The sequence below is a fragment of the Thalassophryne amazonica genome, chromosome 15, assembly GCF_902500255.1.
Source record: "Thalassophryne amazonica chromosome 15, fThaAma1.1, whole genome shotgun sequence".
Classification (NCBI taxonomy): domain Eukaryota; kingdom Metazoa; phylum Chordata; class Actinopteri; order Batrachoidiformes; family Batrachoididae; genus Thalassophryne; species Thalassophryne amazonica.
Window position 1 is genome coordinate 74454535 of NC_047117.1, and position 20927 is coordinate 74475461.

At 42.1% G+C, this 20927-nt stretch overlaps 1 protein-coding gene across 3 annotated transcripts in view; it reads left to right on the forward strand.

The window, feature by feature from the left end:
- The window catches only part of LOC117525672 (lysine-specific demethylase 2A-like), a 29207-nt gene that overhangs the window by 5729 nt on the left and 2551 nt on the right, over positions 1-20927 (forward strand). Inside the window, exons 7-18 of one of the 3 annotated variants that reach the window (XM_034187593.1) lie at positions 4410-4484; positions 4750-5007; positions 5950-5985; positions 9530-9653; positions 9737-10312; positions 12468-12630; positions 13088-13330; positions 14955-15118; positions 18172-18318; positions 18980-19198; positions 19525-19784; positions 20768-20776. In XM_034187593.1, coding sequence (XP_034043484.1) covers positions 4410-4484; positions 4750-5007; positions 5950-5985; positions 9530-9653; positions 9737-10312; positions 12468-12630; positions 13088-13330; positions 14955-15118; positions 18172-18318; positions 18980-19198; positions 19525-19706 — 2187 coding nt within the window. In that variant the 3' untranslated portion in view covers positions 19707-19784; positions 20768-20776. Of the gene's footprint in view, positions 1-4409; positions 4485-4749; positions 5008-5949; positions 5986-9529; positions 9654-9736; positions 10313-12467; positions 12631-13087; positions 13331-14954; positions 15119-18171; positions 18319-18979; positions 19199-19524; positions 20006-20681; positions 20688-20767; positions 20777-20927 lie in introns of those variants that run through there. The other 2 variants (XM_034187594.1, XM_034187595.1) reach the window with 2 other exon arrangements.

Consider the following 20927-nt stretch of genomic DNA (forward strand, 5'->3'; position numbering starts at 1 on the left):
CAGAGTAGCTCCCTAAACTCTGTGAGTGAGATAGATTATCTTGTCAATAGTTTTATATCCTCTTGAGGACAACTTGGATGCTGTAGCTCCCTTTGAAAAACAGAACCTTAAATCAGAAGTGTCTGACTCCATGGTATAACTCACCAAACTTGCAGCTTAAAGCAGATAACCCGTAAGTTGGAGAGGAAATGGCGTCTCACTAATTTAGAAGCTCTTCACTTAGCCTGGAAAAAGAGTCTGTTGCTTCTATAAAAAAGCCCTCCGTAAAGCTAGGCACATCTTACTACTCATCACTAATTGAAGAAAATAAGAACAACCCCAGGTTTCTTTTCAGCACTGTCGCCGGCTGACAGAGTCAGAGTTCTATTGAGCCGAGTATTCCTTTAACTTTTACTAGTATGACTTCATGACTTTCTTTGCTAATACAATTTTACTATTAGAGAAAAAATTACTCATAACCATCCCAAGACATATCGTTCTCTTTGGCTGTTTTCAGTGATGCCGGTATTTGGTTAGACTCTTTCATCTCCGATTGTTCTGTCTGAGTTATTTTCATTAGTTAGTTCCTCCAAACCATCATGTCTATAGACCCCATTCCTACCAGGCTGCTCAAGGAAGCCCTACCATTAATTAATACTTCGGTCTTAAATACGATCAATCTATCTTTATTAGTTGGCTATGTACCACAGGCTTTTAAGGTGGCAGTAATTAAACCATTACTTAAAAAGCCATCACTCTGACCCAGCTATCTTAGCTAATTAGAGGCCAATCTCCAACCTTCCTTTTCTCTCAAAATTCTTAAAAGGGTAGTTGTAAAACAGCTAACTGATCATCTGCAGAGGAATGGTCTATTTGAAGAGTTTCAGTCAGGGTTTAGAATTCATCATAGTACAGAAACAGCATTAGTGAAGGTTACAAATGATCTTATAGCCTCAGACAGTGGACTCATCTCTGTACTTGTTCTGTTAGACCTCAGTGCTGCTTTTGATACTGTTGACCATAAAATTTTATTACAGAGATTAGAGGCATGGCTATAGGTATTAAAGGCACTGCGCTGCAGTGGTTTGAATCATATTTATCTAATAGATTACAATTTGTTCATGTAAATGGGGAATCGTCTTCACAGACTAAGGTAATTATGGAGTTCCACAAGGTTCTGTGCTTTTATTCACTTTTATACATGCTTCCCTTAGGCAGTATTATTAGACAGCATTGCTTAATTTTCATTGTTACGCAGATGATACCCAGCTTTATCTATCCATGAAGCCAGAGGACACACACCAATTAACTAAACTGCAGGATTGTCTTACAGACATAAAGACATGGATGACCTCTAATTTCCTGCTTTTAAACTCAGATAAAACTGAAGTTATTGTACTTGGCCCCACAAATCTTAGAAACATGGTGTCTAACTAGATCCTTACTCTGGATGGCATTACCCTGACCTCTAGTAATACTGTGAGAAATCTTGGAGTCATTTTTGATCAGGATATGTCATTCAATGCGCATATTAAACAAATATACTCAACAAAAATATAAACGCAACACTTTTGGTTTTGCTCCCATTTTGTATGAGATGAACTCAAAGATCTAAAACTTTTTCCACATACACAATATCACCATTTCCCTCAAATATTGTTCACAAACCAGTCTAAATCTGTGATAGTGAGCACTTCTCCTTTGCTGAGATAATCCATCCCACCTCACAGGTGTGCCATATCAAGATGCTGATTAGACACCATGATTAGTGCACAGGTGTGCCTTAGACTGTCCACAATAAAAGGCCACTCTGAAAGGTGCAGTTTTGTTTTATTTGGGGGGATACCAGTCAGTATCTGGTGTGACCACCATTTGCCTCATGCAGTGCATCACATCTCCTTCACATCATCCGTGAAGAGAACACCTCTCCAACGTGCCAAACACCAGCAAATGTGAGCATTTGCCCACTCAAGTCGGTTACGACGACGAACTGGAGTCAGGTCGAGACCCCGATGAGGACGACGAGCATGCAGATGAGCTTCCCTGAGACGGTTTCTGACAGTTTGTGTAGAAAATTCTTTGGTTATGCAAACCGATTGTTTCAGCAGCTGTCCGAGTGGCTGGTCTCAGACGATCTTGGAGGTGAACATGCTGGATGTGGAGGTCCTGGGCTGGTGTGGTTACACGTGGTCTGCGGTTGTGAGGCTGGTTGGATGTACTGCCAAATTCTCTGAAACGCCTTTGTAGACGGCTTATGGTAGAGAAATGAACATTCAATACACGAGCAACAGCTCTGGTTGACATTCTTGCTGTCAGCATGCCAATTGCACGCTCCCCTCAAATCTTGCGACATCTGTGGCATTGTGCTGTGTGATAAAACTGCACCTTTCAGAGTGGCCTTTTATTGTGGGCAGTCTAAGGCACACCTGTGCACTAATCATGGTGTCTAATCAGCATCTTGATATGGCACACTTGTGAGGTGGGATGGATTATCTCAGCAAAGGAGAAGTGCTCACTATCACAGATTTTGACTGGTTTGTGAACAATATTTGAGGGAAATGATGATATTGTGTATGTGGAAAAAGTTTTAGATCTTTGAGTTCATCTCATACAAAATGGGAGCAAAACCAAAAGTGTTGCGTTTATATTTTTGTTGAGTGTATGTAGGACTGCTTTTTTGCATTTGCGCAGTATCTCTAAAATTAGAAAGGTCTTGTCTCAGAGTGATGCTGAAAAACTAATTCATGCATTTATTTCCTCTAGGCTGGACTACTGTAATTCATTATTATCAGGTTGTCCTAAAAGTTCCCTGAAAAGCCTTCAGTTAATTCAAAATGCTGCAGCTAGAGTACTGACAGGGACTAGAAGGAGAGAGCATATTTCACCCATATTGGCTTCTCTTCATTGGCTTCCTGTTAATTCTAGAATAGAATTTAAAATTCTTCTTCTTACTTATAAGGTTTTGAATAATCAGGTCCCATCTTATCTTAGGGACCTCATAGTACCATATCACCCCAATAGAACGCTTCGCTCTCAGACTGCAGGCTTACTTGTAGTTCCTAGGGTTTTTAAGAGTAGAATGGGAGGCAGAGCCTTCAGCTTTCAGGCTCCTCTCCTGTGGAACCAGCTCCCAATTCGGATCAGGGAGACAGACACCCTCTCTACTTTTAAGATTAGGCATAAAACTTTCCTTTTTGCTAAAGCTTATAGTTAGGGCTGGATCAGGTGACCCTGAACCATCCCTTAGTTATGCTGCTATAGACTTAGACTGCTGGGGGGTTCCCATGAAGCACTGTGTGTTTCTTTCTCTTTTTGCTCTGTATGCACCACTCTGCATTTAATCATTAGTGATTGTTCTCTGCTCCCCTCCACAGCACGTCTTTTTCCAGATTCTCTCCCTCAGCCCCAACCAGTCCCAGCAGAAGACTGGCCCTCCCTGAGCTTGGTTCTGCTGGAGGTTTCTTCCTGTTAAAAGGGAGTTTTTCCTTCCCATTGTCGCCAAGTGCTTGCTCACAGGGGGTCGTTTTGACCGTTGGGGTTTTTCCGTAATTATTGTATGGCTTTGCCTTACAATATAAAGCGCCTTGGGGCAACTGTTTGTTGTGATTTGGTGCTATATAAATAAAATTGATTTGATTTGAATAATATATTATTTTCAGCTCCTTGTTTCAATTAACTATGTAGTGATGTAACTGATTGTAGTTGGTCTGTATGAACCCCCCTTACCGGTTCTGCACACATGAACTGCAGATTAACTACAAAGTTTATGTAATACTATGAAATACGGCTTTATTGTCATGCTGAATATTTTTAGAACTAATAACTGCATAAATGTTGATGCAAAGTTGTAATGAAATCAAAGCGGTGTGTTCACATGAATGGACCATGTTAAAAGCAGACAGCATCTGCTGGCTTGTGTTCCACTCGAGGCAGCCTGGCGTAGTTTCAATGCATGTCTGTGTCCAAGGACATTATTATTATTCTTCAGCTCTTACTAGACAGTGTCGACACCCTAATCTTTTTGATGTTAGAAACTCAGGTCTGCTTCTTTTCTTTTTTCTAAATACTTTTCATGACATTGACAAAAGCCATATTTTAAATTCAGTAGTACTCTTCATATTGCAGTTTATTATAATAAGTATTTTATCTTAAAATATTATTGAAACACACCTTGTTTTCATTCAGGGCCATGGGGGAAAAGTTCTTTTTAAAAATGGAAAGCAAAATTATATTTGCCTCCTTTTTTTTTTTTTTTTTTTTTTTGATGATTCTAAAAATGATCTGTTCTGTGAATAAAAACAGTTGTTTAAAATAACTGTACACATGGCACACATTAGAAGAGTTTCCTGTGCTGCGACCTTCCTCTTCAAACATCAGGGTGTCAGTTGGTTTTCTTGTAACTTTGACCCTTAATCATGTGTCCTTTGCAGGTGCAGGGTGAAGGAGTGTTGAATAAAGACCTGCCCAGTTGCTGGGAGTGTCCAAAGTGTGTCCAAGACCCAGAGGTGTGTGTATATACACACACACACACACAGATTCTCTTTTTTGGGATGCCTAAGATTTTTGTGTGCATTGTAGACTTGCTCTGAGCTTGTGCTGTCTCTTGAACTTGCTCACTCTTGTCTCACTGTTTCGCTCTCACTTACACACACATACACATGGTTTCAGTGTGCCTAAGCTAATAGCTATTATATGTCTCCTGTCTCTTTGTTTCTGCCTCTTTTTCCCCTCTTTCTTTTCGTGACCTTGTAATTAATTTGAATCCGTCAGTCGTCAGGCAGCGATGAATCGTTGGCTGCCAGTCACCAGCAGCAGGTCCCTGCACACAGGCCGCTGGTCCTCAGGCTGGGCCATGGGCCCTCTGCAGCCATAGGGGGTCCTGTAGGTTCCCAACAGGATGGGGAGGTGGTCCGCTGTGGTTTCTCCCTTCCTCTTCCTCCTCCTCTTCCTTCCTGCTCTTCCTCCTCCTCAGCTTCAATCCTCTTGGTGGCGGCCCCTCTGCCTTCTCAGCCAATCAGCTTGAGACTGGTGAGAGGTGCCGCCTACTTCGCGTAGATGTACTCGTCCGTCTGTCATGTGCGCCCCCCCCCTTTCCCCCTCATCATTTTCCAGAGAACTCCCTCACCCACTCTAAAGCAGGGGTCACCACCTCTGCTCCTGGAGGTCAGCTGCCCTGCGTGTGTCCATGTGTACCTGCTAATTATTGATTGGCTAGTACCCCTGACTTAATTAGCAGTGGGTGGAGCAGGGAGAGTGGGAAAACATGCAGAGCAGGTGATCTACAGGACCAGCAATGGTGACCCCTGCTCTATTGTGTTATAGGAAAAAATTCTTACGAAGAACCGTGTTCTACCAGATGAGAGATTCTTGTTTCACATTTGTGGCAGTTTTACACCTCATCTGATTTTCCTCATGAATGTGGGATGATCATAGAGGGCATTTGAATTTGTTTTTGTTGTACCCCGTGGTGTCTGTCTGTCCATCTACAGTAGCACAGTTTTGATAGGAAATCTGGCCACAAAGTGCTTGAAATCCTTCACTGCCTCTTTGACGGTGCCAGACCCTGTCCTTGAGGTGTCTGAACATGCACAGCTGTTCTTCATTCATTCTGCTTGTTTTTGGACTGAGAAGAAACTGTATGACCATGCACATGCCTGGTTCAAACTTGGGAACATTCCTGTTATGAAGCATCAACCCACAACTGTGCCGCCCCAGTGTGTGTTCCATTCTTATCTCAATGCTGTTTGATATGTTGTGCCACTCTGTTAACAGTGTACGTTTTGGCAAATCAATGAAGTTAAATATGTTTGGGAACATTACAGTCTCCTCAGAATCCAGTACAAATGCATATGTTTAGTGAGAGGCCATGTGGGACAAGTGTTATAGGGCTCTGAAAAATTATCAAAAGGAATTTAACTCATAATCTTCAGTAATGTCTGGTATTAAATTGACTTTTTTTCCCTCTCACAGCAGTCCAAAGGAGACAAGGGTGATAGCTTGCCAGTGGTAAGTGCCTGTTGTGGGCAAATAAAAAGATTTTAATTTTGTCTGAGTGCCATTTTTAATTGAAGACCTTTATGTTCCCCCTCTTTTTCCTTCCCCATAAAGTTACAGTGTGTCAGAGTTAGGGGTATTTACTAGCACAAATGGAATATAGTATTCGTCTGTTCGTTAATGTATATTATGTAACGGCTGAGTGGATCCTTGTCATTTGATTGTAGTGGGGCGGCATAGCAAAACAATTGTTCATTTTGTGATAGAAGCATGGAATTTGGCAGACATCACTCTCATCTTCAACCGCTTTTCCTGGTTCGGGTCACGGGGGCAACGGCTCCAGCAGACTTCTCTTTCCCGTGGCACATTGACCACCTCTGACTGGGGGATTCCGAGGCGTTCCCAGGCCAGTGTGGAGATATAATTTCTCCACCTAGTCCTGGGTCTTCCCCGGGGTCTCCTCCCAGATGGATGTGCCTGGAACACCTCCTTAGGAAGCGCCCAGGAGGCATCCTTACCAGATGCCCGAACCACCTCAGCTGGCTCCTTTCAACGTGAAGGAGCAGCGACTCTACTCCGAGGTCCCCACGGATGACTGAACTTCTCACCCTATCTCTAAGGGAGACAACAGCCATCCTCCTGATGAAGCCCATTTCGGCCGCTTGTACCCGCGATCTAGTTCTTTCAGTCATGACCCAACACTCATGACCATAGGTGAGAGTAGGAACGAAGATTGACCAGTAGATCAAGAGCTTTGCCTTTTGGATCAGTTTCCTTTTTGTCACAACAGTACGGTAGAGCGAATGCAATGCCGCCCCTGCTGCGCCGATTCTCCGGCCAATCTCGCGCTCCATCGTCCCCTCACTCGTGAACAAGACCCTGAGGTACTTGAACTTCTTCACTTGGGGCAAGGTCATATTCCCTACCCGGAGTAGGCAATCCATCGGTTTTCTGCTGAGAACCATGGCCTCAGATTTAGAGGTGCTGATCCTCATCCCAGCCGCTTCACACTTGGCTGTGAACCGATCCAGTGAGTGTTGGAGGTCACCAGCCAATGAAGCCAACAGGACCACATCCTCTACAAAAAGTAGTGATGAGACCCTGAGCCCACCAAACTGGAAACCATCCTCCCCCGACTACACCTCAATATCCTGACCATGAATATCACAAACAGGATTGGTGACAAGGTGCAGCCCTGGTGGAGGCCAACCTCCATCGGAAACGAGTCCGACTTACTGCTGAACACAGCTCTCGCTTTGCAAGTACAGAGATTGGATGGCCCTGAGAAGGGACCCCCTCACTCCATACTCCTGCAGCACCTCCCACAGTATCTCCCGGGGTACCCGATCACATGCCTTCTCCAAGTCCACAAAACACATGTAGACTGGGTGGGCATACTCCCAGGCACCCCCCCAGGATCCTTGTGAGAGGAAGGAGCTAGTCGGTTGTTCCACGACCAGGACGGAACCCGCATTGTTCCTCTTCAATCCGAGGTTCAACTATTGGCCAAACCCTCCTTTCCAGCACCCTGGAGTAGACTTTACCAGGGAGGCTGAGTAGTGTGATGCCCCTGTAGTTGGCACACACTCTCTGGTCTCCCTTTTTAAATATGGGGACCACCACCCCAGTTTATTTGGCAAACATATTCTAAATTCACTAATGTTTATTTTCAGATATAGAGCCATCCTGGAGCTGACCTCTAATGAGCTACAGGGGTCCATAAAGAATTACACAGGGGTCAAAATTTAAAAAATGCTCCAATGATGTTGAAAGCAATACCACATTAACTGTCTGATCATAACAATTCCAAAAAGGTATAGTTTGGACTATCTATGACTGAATGTTATGGGGTAAAAACAGCAAAAACGGTGACAAAGATCAGTTTCAGTATGTACAGAGATCAAAAGTTAAAATTGCTCCAGTTTGGTAAAAATTGATGCAAATTATTGGTTGAAATAAAAGGATTAATAAATGGAATAGTTTTGACTGTGTTGAATGCTTGGTCTCCAAAGTAAAGGTCTGAACAAGTAAAGGTCAAACAAGGTCGACGTCCATTGGATTCTATGACGTATGTTACCTCATAACATGATAACTAAGCATGACAGATGGTGCAAACTATTCCTTTTTAAAATGCTATTAACTCAACCAATAATTTGCATAATTTTTACCAAAATTAGAGCAACTTTAACTTTTGACCCCTGGACAAACTGACCTTTTTCACCATTTTTACTGTTTTTACCCCATAACTCCATAGAATTCAGTCATAGATAGTCCAAACTATACCTTTTGGAATCGTTATGATCAGACAAATAATGTGGGCCACCGCTATTGGTGCTTTGTATGTCATGTGACATGGATTATTCGTCTCATTTATGTTGCGTTGCATTTAGAGTGCACATTTGGTTCCATTTACCGTGCACATTTGGTTCCGTACATTTTGTACCATTGCACACTGTGAACCTCGCCCACGTACACACTAGTGTGGGCGACGTTTAGCTAAACATGGTGGAGTTTGTTTTGCTGACGGACGATGATTTGAATGAGCTAATTGACTGTGCTAATTCTTGTCACACACAAAAAGAAATCCACTACGCCATAAGCCATCTGGAGGCATGAAGAGCTGTTAGGATGAAAACCTAAACAAATTTCTGATGTGGTGTTTTTTTTTTTGTTTTTTTTTTGTGGACTGAGGAAGTACAGAGTCTTTTTTTGTTTGTTTTTTGGAAGTACAGGAAGTCAGTGCACGGACTACACCGTCAGAATTATCTAGCTGTTAGCCAAGTTGACTGAGAACAATTTTGGACTCCTATTTAAAGTTCGTGTTGGACTGTTGATGTCAAAGCACCAGTGATGCAGACCAAAATATAAGTCCCTTTTCTGTTGTTTATAAATTAATAAAATATCAAATGACAAGGATCTATTTTAGCCATTATATAAAACAAATAATTAATGTTTTTCATTCTTTCAGTGGAACGAATATTCGCCAAGTTGAGTGGTACATTACGTTTCACCTCATGAAATATTCATTCATTATTTGTATACTGACTTGCAACAATGAATCTATGTTCTCAGAAGCTTAAACTGAGTCCTTCATATCCCTCACATTACACCACCATGCTGATACAGTAGCCCAAAAGAGACCCACTTGCTCCACCATTTTCATTTTGCAGTGCAGCCGGAAGGAGTGGGGGTGAAGAGGAATTGGTGGTTGCTCCCCTAATATACGCTGGTTGCTAGTGCAGCATAACAAGTTTGAGAACCTTAAAGCAAACGTTTCAAGGGAAACAAAACCATGACTGGCATTGGCATAATGCAACGCTGTCCTCATGTGTTCCAGGAGGGTACCTACTCTGCATGTTTTTTTCCACTTTCCCTGGTGAAAACATGCAGGGCAGGTGCCCTCCTGGAACAGATTAGGGTAGCCCTGGCATAATGTCATCTGCAACCTCATTAATAAATCACACTGTAGCTTTAATGGTCACTTCCTACCATTAATCATGTCTTTTCACCCTTTCACTTTGATATTATTCCTTCTTTCTCACCTTCCTTTCTTCAGAAAAGGAAATCTTCATCATTGCTGGATGCTCGGATTGCGAAGATTTACCGACGCCACAGACATGTACGGAATGGTGATGACTCTGCTAGTGATGAGGATGATGACTATGATGACGATGATGATGGTTTGTCTCCTCCTAAAATAGTGATGATCATCTGTCTGATCTCTTGTCAGTTGCTCAATTAACCTCTTGGTCCATCTGCACAGTGTCTCAGAGAAGAAGACTGACACTGCACACCCAAGGGGGAAGCCAAAGGAGAGGCTTCAGTGCTAATAGGAGAGGACTTTTGCGAGGAAGCTCTGGGCACAGAGGAAGTAGAGGAGGGCTAGTGAATCCTGGGTCTTCTGCATTGAAGATGAAGCGAGGGATGGGTATGAGGGAGGCAGGAAAGAGGGGCAGAGGAGTGCGAGTGAGAGGAGGCTCCAGGATGAACCGAAGGGGTGATGAGTCCGACGAGTCCGATGATGACGAAGACGATGAGGAGGATGATGAGGAGGAGGAGAGTGAAGATGGAGACAAAGAACGACGCCACTCTGGGCGTAGGAGGCGGTGCAGGAATGATGATAATGAAGATGAGGACAGTGAGGGGCAAGAGTTTGACCCTGAGGAGGAGGAAGAGGAGATGGACACAATGGAAGAGGAGGAGGTAGAAGAGGAAGGTCGCTGGGATTCTGACCCAGAACCACCAGTCCTCTTGATGTCTGATCTTAATGATGACCTGCTAAGTGGCTCCTACCTTACAGTGACTCTACAGCGCCCCCACAAGGCTAAAACACAATCAGGTAAGTCTTTTTTCCCCCTTCTTCTTAGCCCCGTAAAACCTGAGTAGCCTGTAGTCATACCCTTTGTCCTGTAAGGAGCGTTCATGATGTTTATAGTCACTGGTTCTTCATAAAAATGGTGTCATTCCATGTCAGGTCAATGAAGAATCTGCTGATATCTCTTGAGAATTTTGTAAATCTTTGTGGGATGATTGAGATTTATGAGTAACGCCCAGAACTCTCATATTTTTTTGCTGTTGCCCTCTTAATTATTGAGCTATGGAGTAACACAGTTTCAGCTAATTAGTGCACCCTTACAAATGCCCATATCTCAGTGTAGCAACTAGAGAACTGGTTTTGGTGTACCACTGAAGCTCCTTTCAAGCTCTACAAATCTCTCAAACATCTTTTTCATAGCATTAACCAGACGAAAATTGTAACAAATTGGATTCTTCCTCTAAAAATGTATCATATTTCTTCAAATACCTGTCAAAGTTCTTGTTATGAGCTTATTATTTTCCTAGAATTACTTTGTGATACAATAACACTTATCACAGAATTTATCAGCAATAGTAACATATTTTAACTACTTTTGCTCATAATTATTTATTGGCTGCTTTTATTTCCAACTTTTTTCCAAAAGAAATTGATCTTTCGAGGTTTATAATACTTTGCACTTTCACTTGCTCTTGAATAACTTTTATTCCCTTTGCATTTGGAAGATATAAAGGCGCTAATCTAGTAGTTAAGCTGTGGATTTTAGACCACAGGATCCTCTGTTATAAATCACAGGTTTTCAGACTGGAAAATCACTAAAGGCCCTTGGACAATGTCCTTAATCCCCCAGTTGCTCCCGGTGTGCAGTTGAGCGCCTTGCATGGCAGCACCTTGACATTGGTGTTTAAATGTGAGGCATCAATGTAAAAAGCTTTGAGCGTCTGATTCAGATGGAAAAATGCACAGTGCTCAGCCACCATACTGCCCCTCGGGTGAACATGAGGCATATTTGCACGTGTATGGTTCAGAGGCTGTCAGAGTGACTATTTACATTAAATATTGTTGAGACAATCCATTAATTGTTTACCAATTGTTTAGTCACTAGCCAATAGCAGTCTGCCTCTCGGTAGGAGGGGTCTGGTTAGGTTAAAAACTCCAGCTTTTGTGGCTTCTGTTTGTTCTCTACAAGGGTCAGACAGACGTCTGATTACCAGAGCAAGAATTTTAGCTGAGGAAGCCTCTGCAATTTGAAGCGAAAGCTTCTCTACTATGGAAACCACCTGGACAACTGAGAGCGTACACAGACTACATTAGCTTTGACAGGAAAATTAAATGGGGGGGGTTGGGATTCACATTTGAATTTTTCAGTTTGTTGTAAGTTTCTTCTGGTTGGTGTGTCAAGCTTGAAAGGAGCTTTAAAATGACACCAAAATCAGTTCTAGAGATATAGGCGTTTAGAGTCATAGGAGTGCACCAATTCGCTAAAACATTTTGAGCATATCTCACTAATTAAGAAGACGTAAGCAAAAATATTAGAGTTCAGGGTGTTACTCATGAATCCCAATCATCTCACAATGATTCACAAAATTATGAGAGATATTAGCAGGTGGTTCTTTAATTTTTAGACAAAATGATCCACTGGAAATCCATGGAGTCCTACAAAGCTTACCTTTTCCAAAATAAAATGTGTCCAAGCATGACATTTTATGATGCTGCAATCTCAAATTAAAATCCAGTGAAAATACGTGGGACCTTCATCACTTCCAGGAGACATCGCTTACGGCGAGTTTAGTACCTCATCAGTTTGGTTGTAGACTAACAGGATTTGATTGATGGATGTTATTAGATTTTGTTTAGCCGTGGCAACAGGGATGTTTCCCATGTGTAAAAGATGATTTGGGGCTGCTGTGTAGAACAGGGAAAAGGAAAGTCAGATGACAGGATATTTTGGTGGTGGTGTGTAAACTTGACACTCGTTTAACTAAAGCTTTGGAAGGTTTTCTTTCAGTTGGTACAATGTAAATAACTAGTGTATCATATTTTCAAGCATACTATGTCTTTACTTTTAGCTATGTCATTTACGTTGAATTTGCTCACAAAGGTGATGACGTTTTAAACATTAGGACCGTGGTTGTATCCTGAAAGTAAAGTACTACAGTGGCATGTTGTCTCCACACAGGCTCCATTGTTCCTAAGCTCGAAGCAGCTATGAGCCCCAGGACGGCCACAGTCGGCGCTGGTGGTCAGCAGAGCTTCATCCAGCGCAAGACTGCTCTCTCCAAATTGTCTAGAAGCAAGACTGATGCTGCACCTGAAAGTATAACCCCAAGAGGACCTGGCAGGTACAGTTCTGCACATTATCAAGACCGTTTAAGTCAAATTACAACTTTTTTCCTGTTTGTACAAAATATCCTTCTTTGACAAACTTGCAAAATTTAGGCTGCTTCTTGCCCACCAAGTGCTCAGTTTGACTTCAGCCATGTGCCGCCATCAGCAGCAAGAATTTTGCCTTCAATTCTTAAAAAAAAAAAAACTAGAACCCTGCACTCACAGAATGCAAATGTCCACAAATACTAGTTTTTAATTACACAAATTATTACCTTGGAAAAAAATTTCAAGGTCAAAGTCCTGTTAGAAGTGGCTTTTCATAAGATAAATTAGATGTAATCAAATGTCAGGAGTGTGTATTTAGTTCATGCACTTACATCAAAGATTTAATATAGATAATAAGATAATAATTAAGATAAAGTCTGAATGCGACTGACGTTACCCACAGGGCTTTCTTTTTTTCTTTTTAAGGCCTCGTCTCCGGGGTGACCGCAGCACTAAGGAACGTTCTGCCTCCTCTTCAGAGGAAGAGGATGCTCCTGCTCCTCCTATGCCCTCCTCCTTCTCTTCTCCGTCACTGTTGTCGCTGCCTTCTTTTAAGGACACCGGGAATGACAAAGGAGGAGAGAAGGAGGTGTGGGTGCCTGTGTTCAGATATCTGAACAGAGCCGATCTGCTGTCCTGTATGACTGTGTGTAAGGCCTGGTACAAGTGGTAAGTGACGCACACAAAGATTTAAATAAGAGATTATTCTGTCACAATGAGTATTGCTGCATTTCAGGAAACAATTTTCTGAAAGCATAATAAATCTACACTTCTGAGTAGACATGGGCCGATAACTGGTTTCACGGTATACCGCGGTATGAAAAAGCCACCGTATCAAAACCACTAAAATTGTCTGTTATACCGTCCCTACGGTATGAGTGGGTTATGAGAATTGACAGGCAGAGCAGAGGTGGCCGCTGCCGCCCTTCCCTCTGTCTCTGTTTACAAACAGGCAGCTAACGTTAGCTAGCTCTGCATCATGGCTGAAGGAGGCGAAGCCTGCACTGAACTTTTCCCTCCATCTAAAAGGACCAAGTTGGCTTTTTTGTTTTATTTTCTGCAGAATAGCCCTTCAAGCCAAAGAACAATGGCAACAAAGCACTGTAGCTATGGCCTGTGTCGGACGTGGAGCGATTCAAGATACCCGCGAAGGATTACATAGAAGGAGTAAACTTTAATCCCATCCTTGAAATCACTGAGAAATACAAGCGGTGGACTCGAGTCGTGCTTGTTGTCGACCAGATTTCTCCCACAAACATGTCAAGGAGGACAAATACATCTATTCCAAGCACTTTGTTGGTGAAGCTGGGCCAAGTATTGAGCATCCGGAGTTCCGGACTTTATTCCAGTCACGTTTCTCCCTAAGCAAGTAAGTCATGTTTCCCACTGGGCAGATGCTTCATGTCTAAAAGAGTGACTATTATTTTGGTATTTTCTCTAAAGTTATCAGTGGTATAGTGCTCATAGCGGTAGACATCGCGTCAATTAGTGTGTCTGAATCATGTGCGCTTCATATGCAAATAGCCATAATGTTTTTTAAAGCTATACATAATACAGTGAAACCGCGGTATTTTTGCACACTGTTGTTATACTGTCCAAATCTCATACTGGCCCATGCCTGTGTGAGACAGTTGTTTGTTTATGGTTGGAAAATTCATGTTCTTGGTTGGGAAGATGGGCTTTGGACAGGGGAAAGACTAAGGCCAGTCGGTACAAGTCCTTTACTCCTTTCATTTTCAACTTTGTGTTGCTCACTGTATGCCTTTTTCTTAAACTTTGCCACTTCTCTATTCAGATTTTGCTGCATTCCCTTATACGCATATCTACTTTCATCATCTTTCTGAGAAAACCTAGTTCTTTTTCATCAACCTTTTCCTCCTTATACTTTCCTGAACATCTTCATCACACCACCCAGTCTCCTTGTCTTCCTTCCTCTGTCTAGATGTCACACCCAGTACCTTCCTAGCTGTCTTCCTCACCACAGCTGTAGTACTTTTCCACATGTCCAAAGTCATTTTAGCTCCATCCAAGGCCTGTCTCATATGTTCTCTGAATTTCACACAACAGTCTTCCTCCTTCAGGTTACACCATTTGGCTTGGTTCAGTTCTCACACTCTTCTTCTTCTTCACCTCCAAAGTCATCCTACAAGCCACTATCAGATGTTGTCTAGCTATATTCTCTGCTGCCAGATTATTTCCACAAGTGACATTTAGTTGAAACAAATAAATGCAGGGAGGCAGCACAGCATTAAAAGGTCACAAAAACCACCTTTTGTGTACTTCTCTGCTGTAGGAGCTGTGACAAATGTCTGTGGAACCATGTGGATGTAAGTCGCTGCAGCCCGCTCAGTAACCAGGCCCTGGCAGGAATCATCAAACGACAACCCACTTCTCTGGATCTGTCCTGGACCCCACTGGCTAAGAGACAGCTCAACTGTCTGCTCACCAGGCTGCCTGGTAAGAAACAGTTTGGGATATACAGGAAGAAAAAGAAAAGTGGAATTCATTCATCAGACTGTTTATTTACTGGAAAATACCATCATTGTTGCAGTATATTATTTATTTTCCCCTTAGTCATATACTGTAATTTCTGCATTTCAAATTACACTGTTGTGAACCTTGTGTATAAATAAGTCTACTGTACGGGTTGTTGGCATCCAGTTTAAGCCATTAGTCTTTTACTTAACCACCTTATTAGATCGACATTCAACTTTCCAGTTTTACACCAACTGCCTTGTGTGTGCATGGTGGCTGTGCCGCTGAACTGCCTCAGATCACCCGTGTGTGTGTGTGTGTGTATATTTACACAGGGGAGTGTTTCAGCTATATTTCTGTTGTTACTGCTGCAGCCAACTCAGTCTTTCCACATCAGGTCTTTGATAATGAATTTCTCTCAAATGCTGTACCATTTGTGAAGTAACTTTTTAAAGTGATTTTTACAGGTCTTCTGCTTTTCTTTTTTTTACCGTTGTGTGCAGCTGAATTTACTGGTGCTCAACTGACAGGACCTTTCTGAAAACACATCATGTCGAATGTGGAATTATTTATAAACTCAAAACTAAAATGCATGTAGACTCACCATCTGAACCAATAGCTTTTCTTTTGTTAGTTTTTATAATCAGATCCTGTGGGTCATAGAGCATTCAGAACAGTGAATTCTTGTGATGGGATAGCAGTCATTTGACATTTTTCAATTGTTAAGTGTTTAGTGATTTAGCGTTGCCGATATGATGTCAGTTAGATCATTTTTCTTTTTTTTTGCTGCGTTCCACTCATGTTGTGTGTGGGGAAACTAGGTGGTGCCTCTATCCTCTAGATGGACATGGCAGCTGTGGTGCAAGATATGGGTCTGGGATGTTTTCCCTCATGCAGGCAGTGTACAAGGTTTAATCTTTTGGTGGCACTAAAATGACACTCGACATGAAACGTAGCTCCTTAGCACACACAACGCATCTGTCGTCTTTCAGACCTTCTGCTTTATGACTGGCTTTTGGTTTTGTGCTTGTCTTTTTGAAAAGTAAGGACAGCAAAGAATTTAAGTGGGAAAGGGAAGAAAATAAATAGTTTAGTCTATCTTTTAAGTACAGGGGCCTGTACTACGAAGCGGGGTTAACTTACTCAGATGTAACCCAGGGTCAACCTCTTAAACCAGGGTTGACAAAACCTGGTTTTCTCAAGTGGTGTTAATCGGTACTACGATGCTGAATAAGATGTTGATTTGTTGAACCTGTGTTAACCTAATTGGAGTTTGTGCGTGTTCACATAAAAGGGGTGGGTTGCAGCACACGTCACCATTTTTCAATGATGGCGCGATCACCTTACTTTACCGAAGAATGCACAATTATTATGCGGCGCTACGAGGAATTTAAATTAATGTTAAGGGGGAAATCGAACACATCGTCTGCCAATAAAGCAAGACAGGCTTGTTGGCAACGTATTGCTGATCAGGTAAATGTGTACGTACAATTCAATTGTTCCCCAAATCTGTTACAGATGATTAACCTGTGGAATGTCTAATATGTGTAAAAAATGACCTCCTTTCATTAATTACGCCGAGATGCAACACGATTCAGAAGTGGGCATAGGCCTACTAATAAATGTTAGGTTAATTTAATGTTTCCTAAATAGGCTACCTTGACTGTATGATTGCTATTCCTAATCTTGTCAATATTTCAGATGCAATAGCAGTGCCAAACGCACCTGGCAGCAGGTGAAGATGAAATATAAAAACATCCTTCAGAACGGTAGGTTTATATTCATAGCTTGATAAGCCCCACTTCGCCTAATTAATGGACATGCATTAGACCTATGTTGATATTAGTAATTACTCGCGATTCCATAAAACCCTTCTTTGATTTGCATTGCGGATAAATGGCCAGGGAAAACGACAAATGCATCCAACAGTTTAGATAGAGCGAGTACTACCTTGCGAATCATACGATATACAGTATTCTTGCTCAGATGTTCAGCATCACCGATAGAATACATAAATTGTCCACTGGCAAAATAGGCACAAGGCACATTATCTGCTCGATCATCGGGGCATTGCTACACTGTAAAAAATGACTTGTTTTTACAGGAAAACGCTGGCAGCTGTGGTTACCAGGGAATTCCTGTAAAACATACAGCAGCACAGTAGATAACATTACAGACATAATATGTATATGGATTTACAGTGAATGAACCACGGCTGACTCACATTAAAAGAACTGTTAAATCTACAAACAAGAGCTCTCTTTTTTTGTACATTTAACTGCTGTATTTTTTACAGGAATTCCCTGGTAACCACAGCTGCCAATGTTTTCCTGTAAAAACAGTCTTTTTTTTTTTTACAGTGTACGATGGGTGATGTTACAGACTTCTGGCCCAATCATCTGACAAAGATAACGAATTCCCTCAGCTGAGAATCTATATCTTTCATAGAGAATATCGTCCGGGTATGTCAGCGGATTCTGGCGGTCTTTAAAAACCCTCGCCCTGTGAAGAGAGCCCCTCACAATTTGTGCCCCAATATCAAACGGATCATCCAGGTAGGCCGGCATTGTCTTCGGGGTGATTGAAGGTGGATGGACGGTACTTATAAAGGGAGTGGTTAAGCGAAAACCTCAAGCTAACCTAGAACATAACCTGCTTGGAGCAGGTTTGGCACACAGCATAAATTGCCATGGCAGAATAACTCGATCAAAACCTATCCACCTTTCGTAGTACGGGTTAACCGGGAAGTTACTCCACACGTCATCAACTTACTCCCAAAGTTACCCTGATAAGCCAGTAACCCCGCTTCGTAGTACACGCACCAGGAGTGACACAAGGTGAGTGAGGACGAGCAGACAGGAGGTGGTTACAGTGGGGGACTGACCCTTTTAATAAAAAAATAAATAAAAAAATTCATTGTTAAATCATTTGATATTTTAATGACATACTGACTTGGCAGTCAATATGACTTGAAGTATTCCAGAGTTTTGTTTAAAGGAATCTGGTCACCTTTATGTTGTACATCGTGTCTCTAGGTCTGAGGGAGTTGAGGGTAGCAGGTCTACCCTGGTCCTGTATTTCAGCATTCATCTCTCCTACACTGCCTTACCTACGACTGCTGGACCTGCGTTGGTGTGAAGGCGTGACCGACGATCAGATTAAAGACATCATCATCCCTCCCGGTCAGTAGCTGGTCATAGTTAATCAAGGATTCCTCACCTTGATATGCAAATGTGGTTGTGACTGAACATTTAAACATGGCTTTTAAACACATTAAACAGCTGAGTTGACTTGTGATTACATGTCTGTAGACAGCTTTTTGTTTGGAACCAAATGTTAGTGTGCTTCGAGTTTTTCTCATATTCAAGCGTTTATTTAAACTAAGTAATGGTACCCATAGACAGGAGCACAGTCAGGGCTACAGCAGTCTGACATTCGATCACAATGACTTTGGCCTTCACCCAAATGATTGACCTTGACAGGGTAATTCTCAAATCCACCTCAATGTGTTCTACATTGGGTTCAAATCAAATGATCCAAAAATAAAAAATAAATAAATCGACCTTTGATCCCAGTAATTGCCCTTTGGCAGATATCTCACTTTTAAAACTGGTAAACATTGGAGTGAAAGTCAATTTTGTTCATGCCGACCTTCGTCCAAATAAACACTTTAATGGTAATTATGGGGTCAACCTTCATCCTCACACCATGTTTGTTGTAAATCAGCCAAAGGACCTGGGAGGATTAAGGGAACAAATAAACATTTAAATTATACATTGAAGCTAAAGTTTGTGCTTCTTTCCTGAAAGAATGGCATGATTAACGCTCGCTGTCTCCCGGTAGATTCAGAGTTGTCTCGCAGCCGGCTGAGGAACATGGTGACGTTGCGTCTGTCCGGTCTGGACGTCAGTGACTCCACGCTAAAGCTGCTGCAGCGCCACATGCCCCAGCTGGAGAGGCTGGATCTGGCTCACTGCAAGGACATCACCGACTCCTCCATCACCCTGCTGGCAGCAGCTGGGACTCACACACGCAACAACCTGACTGAGCTCACACTGGCAGGTGGGTTTGGTGCTGCTTTTAGATTAGATACAAGTTTATTAATCCCTTGGGAAGACTCCCTCAGGGAAATTGAGGTTCCAGCTTGCAAATACAAATACAAGAAACACTGCGCGCAACTGGCTTACTGGTTATTACTGCTCCTCTCCTTCCCGTCCCGTCTTCTTGTTACTCCACCTCCTGAGTGAGGAGTTGTACAGCCACTTCATCATAACGCATCTTAATTACTGCTTCATGCTTTTGTAACCTTTTTTTTTTACATCATGAACAGAATGAGTGCAGTGTCCAAAATAAAGCTGCTGTTATTTCTCCCTCCTGTCTCCGTCCAGGGTGTAACAACCTGACAGATGTTAGTCTGTCTTACCTGAAGCGTCTGCCATCACTGACTTTGCTGGACCTGAGGGGCTGTAAGAACATCAGCAGGCGAGCTTGTGATGCCTTCATCTCTGACCTGTCCCACATCACCCTCTACTGTATGATGGAGGAAAAGTTCATCCAACGCCTGGATTAACAGACTGTTAGAATAATATACCACCTGTGCTGGGAGCCAACAACTCTGGAATCACGTTTTTCACGCACATTTTTACTTGTCTTTTCAGTGGAACTGTCGATTCATTTGTATCAAAAAGGTGAATGTATGACATTCGGAACATCATGACTAAACCTCTGTATGCGAAAGTGTGAGAACATGTTAAATAATAATAATGACAGAAGTATGAATTTGTGTTATCTTGGGTTAGTGTATTTTTCTTTAAAGCCATATTAGAAAATCTAATAAAAGATGCATTGAATGCATTTATTTAAACATTTTTTCATCCTTATAGGGTGGCGTAGTTCTGACAATGCTGTATGTGTGTGCAGTGTGATTGGCTGACATGTTTGTCATGTTTGGATAAACCCCAAAAAAATCTTGGAAAAAAAAAAAAAAAAAACACTTTTTCCTATGTTAAAGAGGCTATAGATGTTTTTTGTGTTTTTTTTTTTGTTGTTTTTTTTTTTTCCTTCCCTGCCACAAGATGTTGCACTAGCTTCAATTGCAGGACCAACAATCCAATTTCCCTCCTTGGCCCCTCCCTCCCTCCTCTGCATCAAGCTGACAAACAGCAGTTGCAGCCTCTTAATGGATTTAACAGCTTTGTGAGGAAACTGATGTACTCGTATGTGGATCTTAATATGACCACATTCTTGGCAAAAGGCATTTTCTTGTATTTGCATGTGATTTATGGAGGAATTTCTGATAAGTTGCTACCATCCACCATCTTGAAAAAATTCCCACAGCTGTGCAGTGAGTAGTGCGTGCTGCTGTTTCTGTATAAATGGAGGAGGGGGGGGTGCAAGATTTACACGACAGGAATCTAATGCACTAAATGTGCGTATGTGTAAATATCACTTAAGGTGCACAGAGTCACACTTAGAATGTAAATTGGACAGAAAAGGTAGCTTCATCATCTGCACAGGATGTCATACAGGGCCTGATTTACTAAAGGTTTGTGTGTTTAAAAACATTTGCAAACACCTGCCTGCTGAGTTACTAACTGCAACAACAGTTTGCCTAAATGCTTAAGATTTAAGATTTTTTTTTTTTCCCTTTTCAGTTATGTGACAGACTATGCATAACAGCATAAGGCACACACCTGCAAGTGCCTCATTTAATTCCAGTCAATCTAACTCCTCATTGTCCCCTCCGCAAAGATCAAAACAAATCTCCAAACTCATTTGGATTCAACTCCCT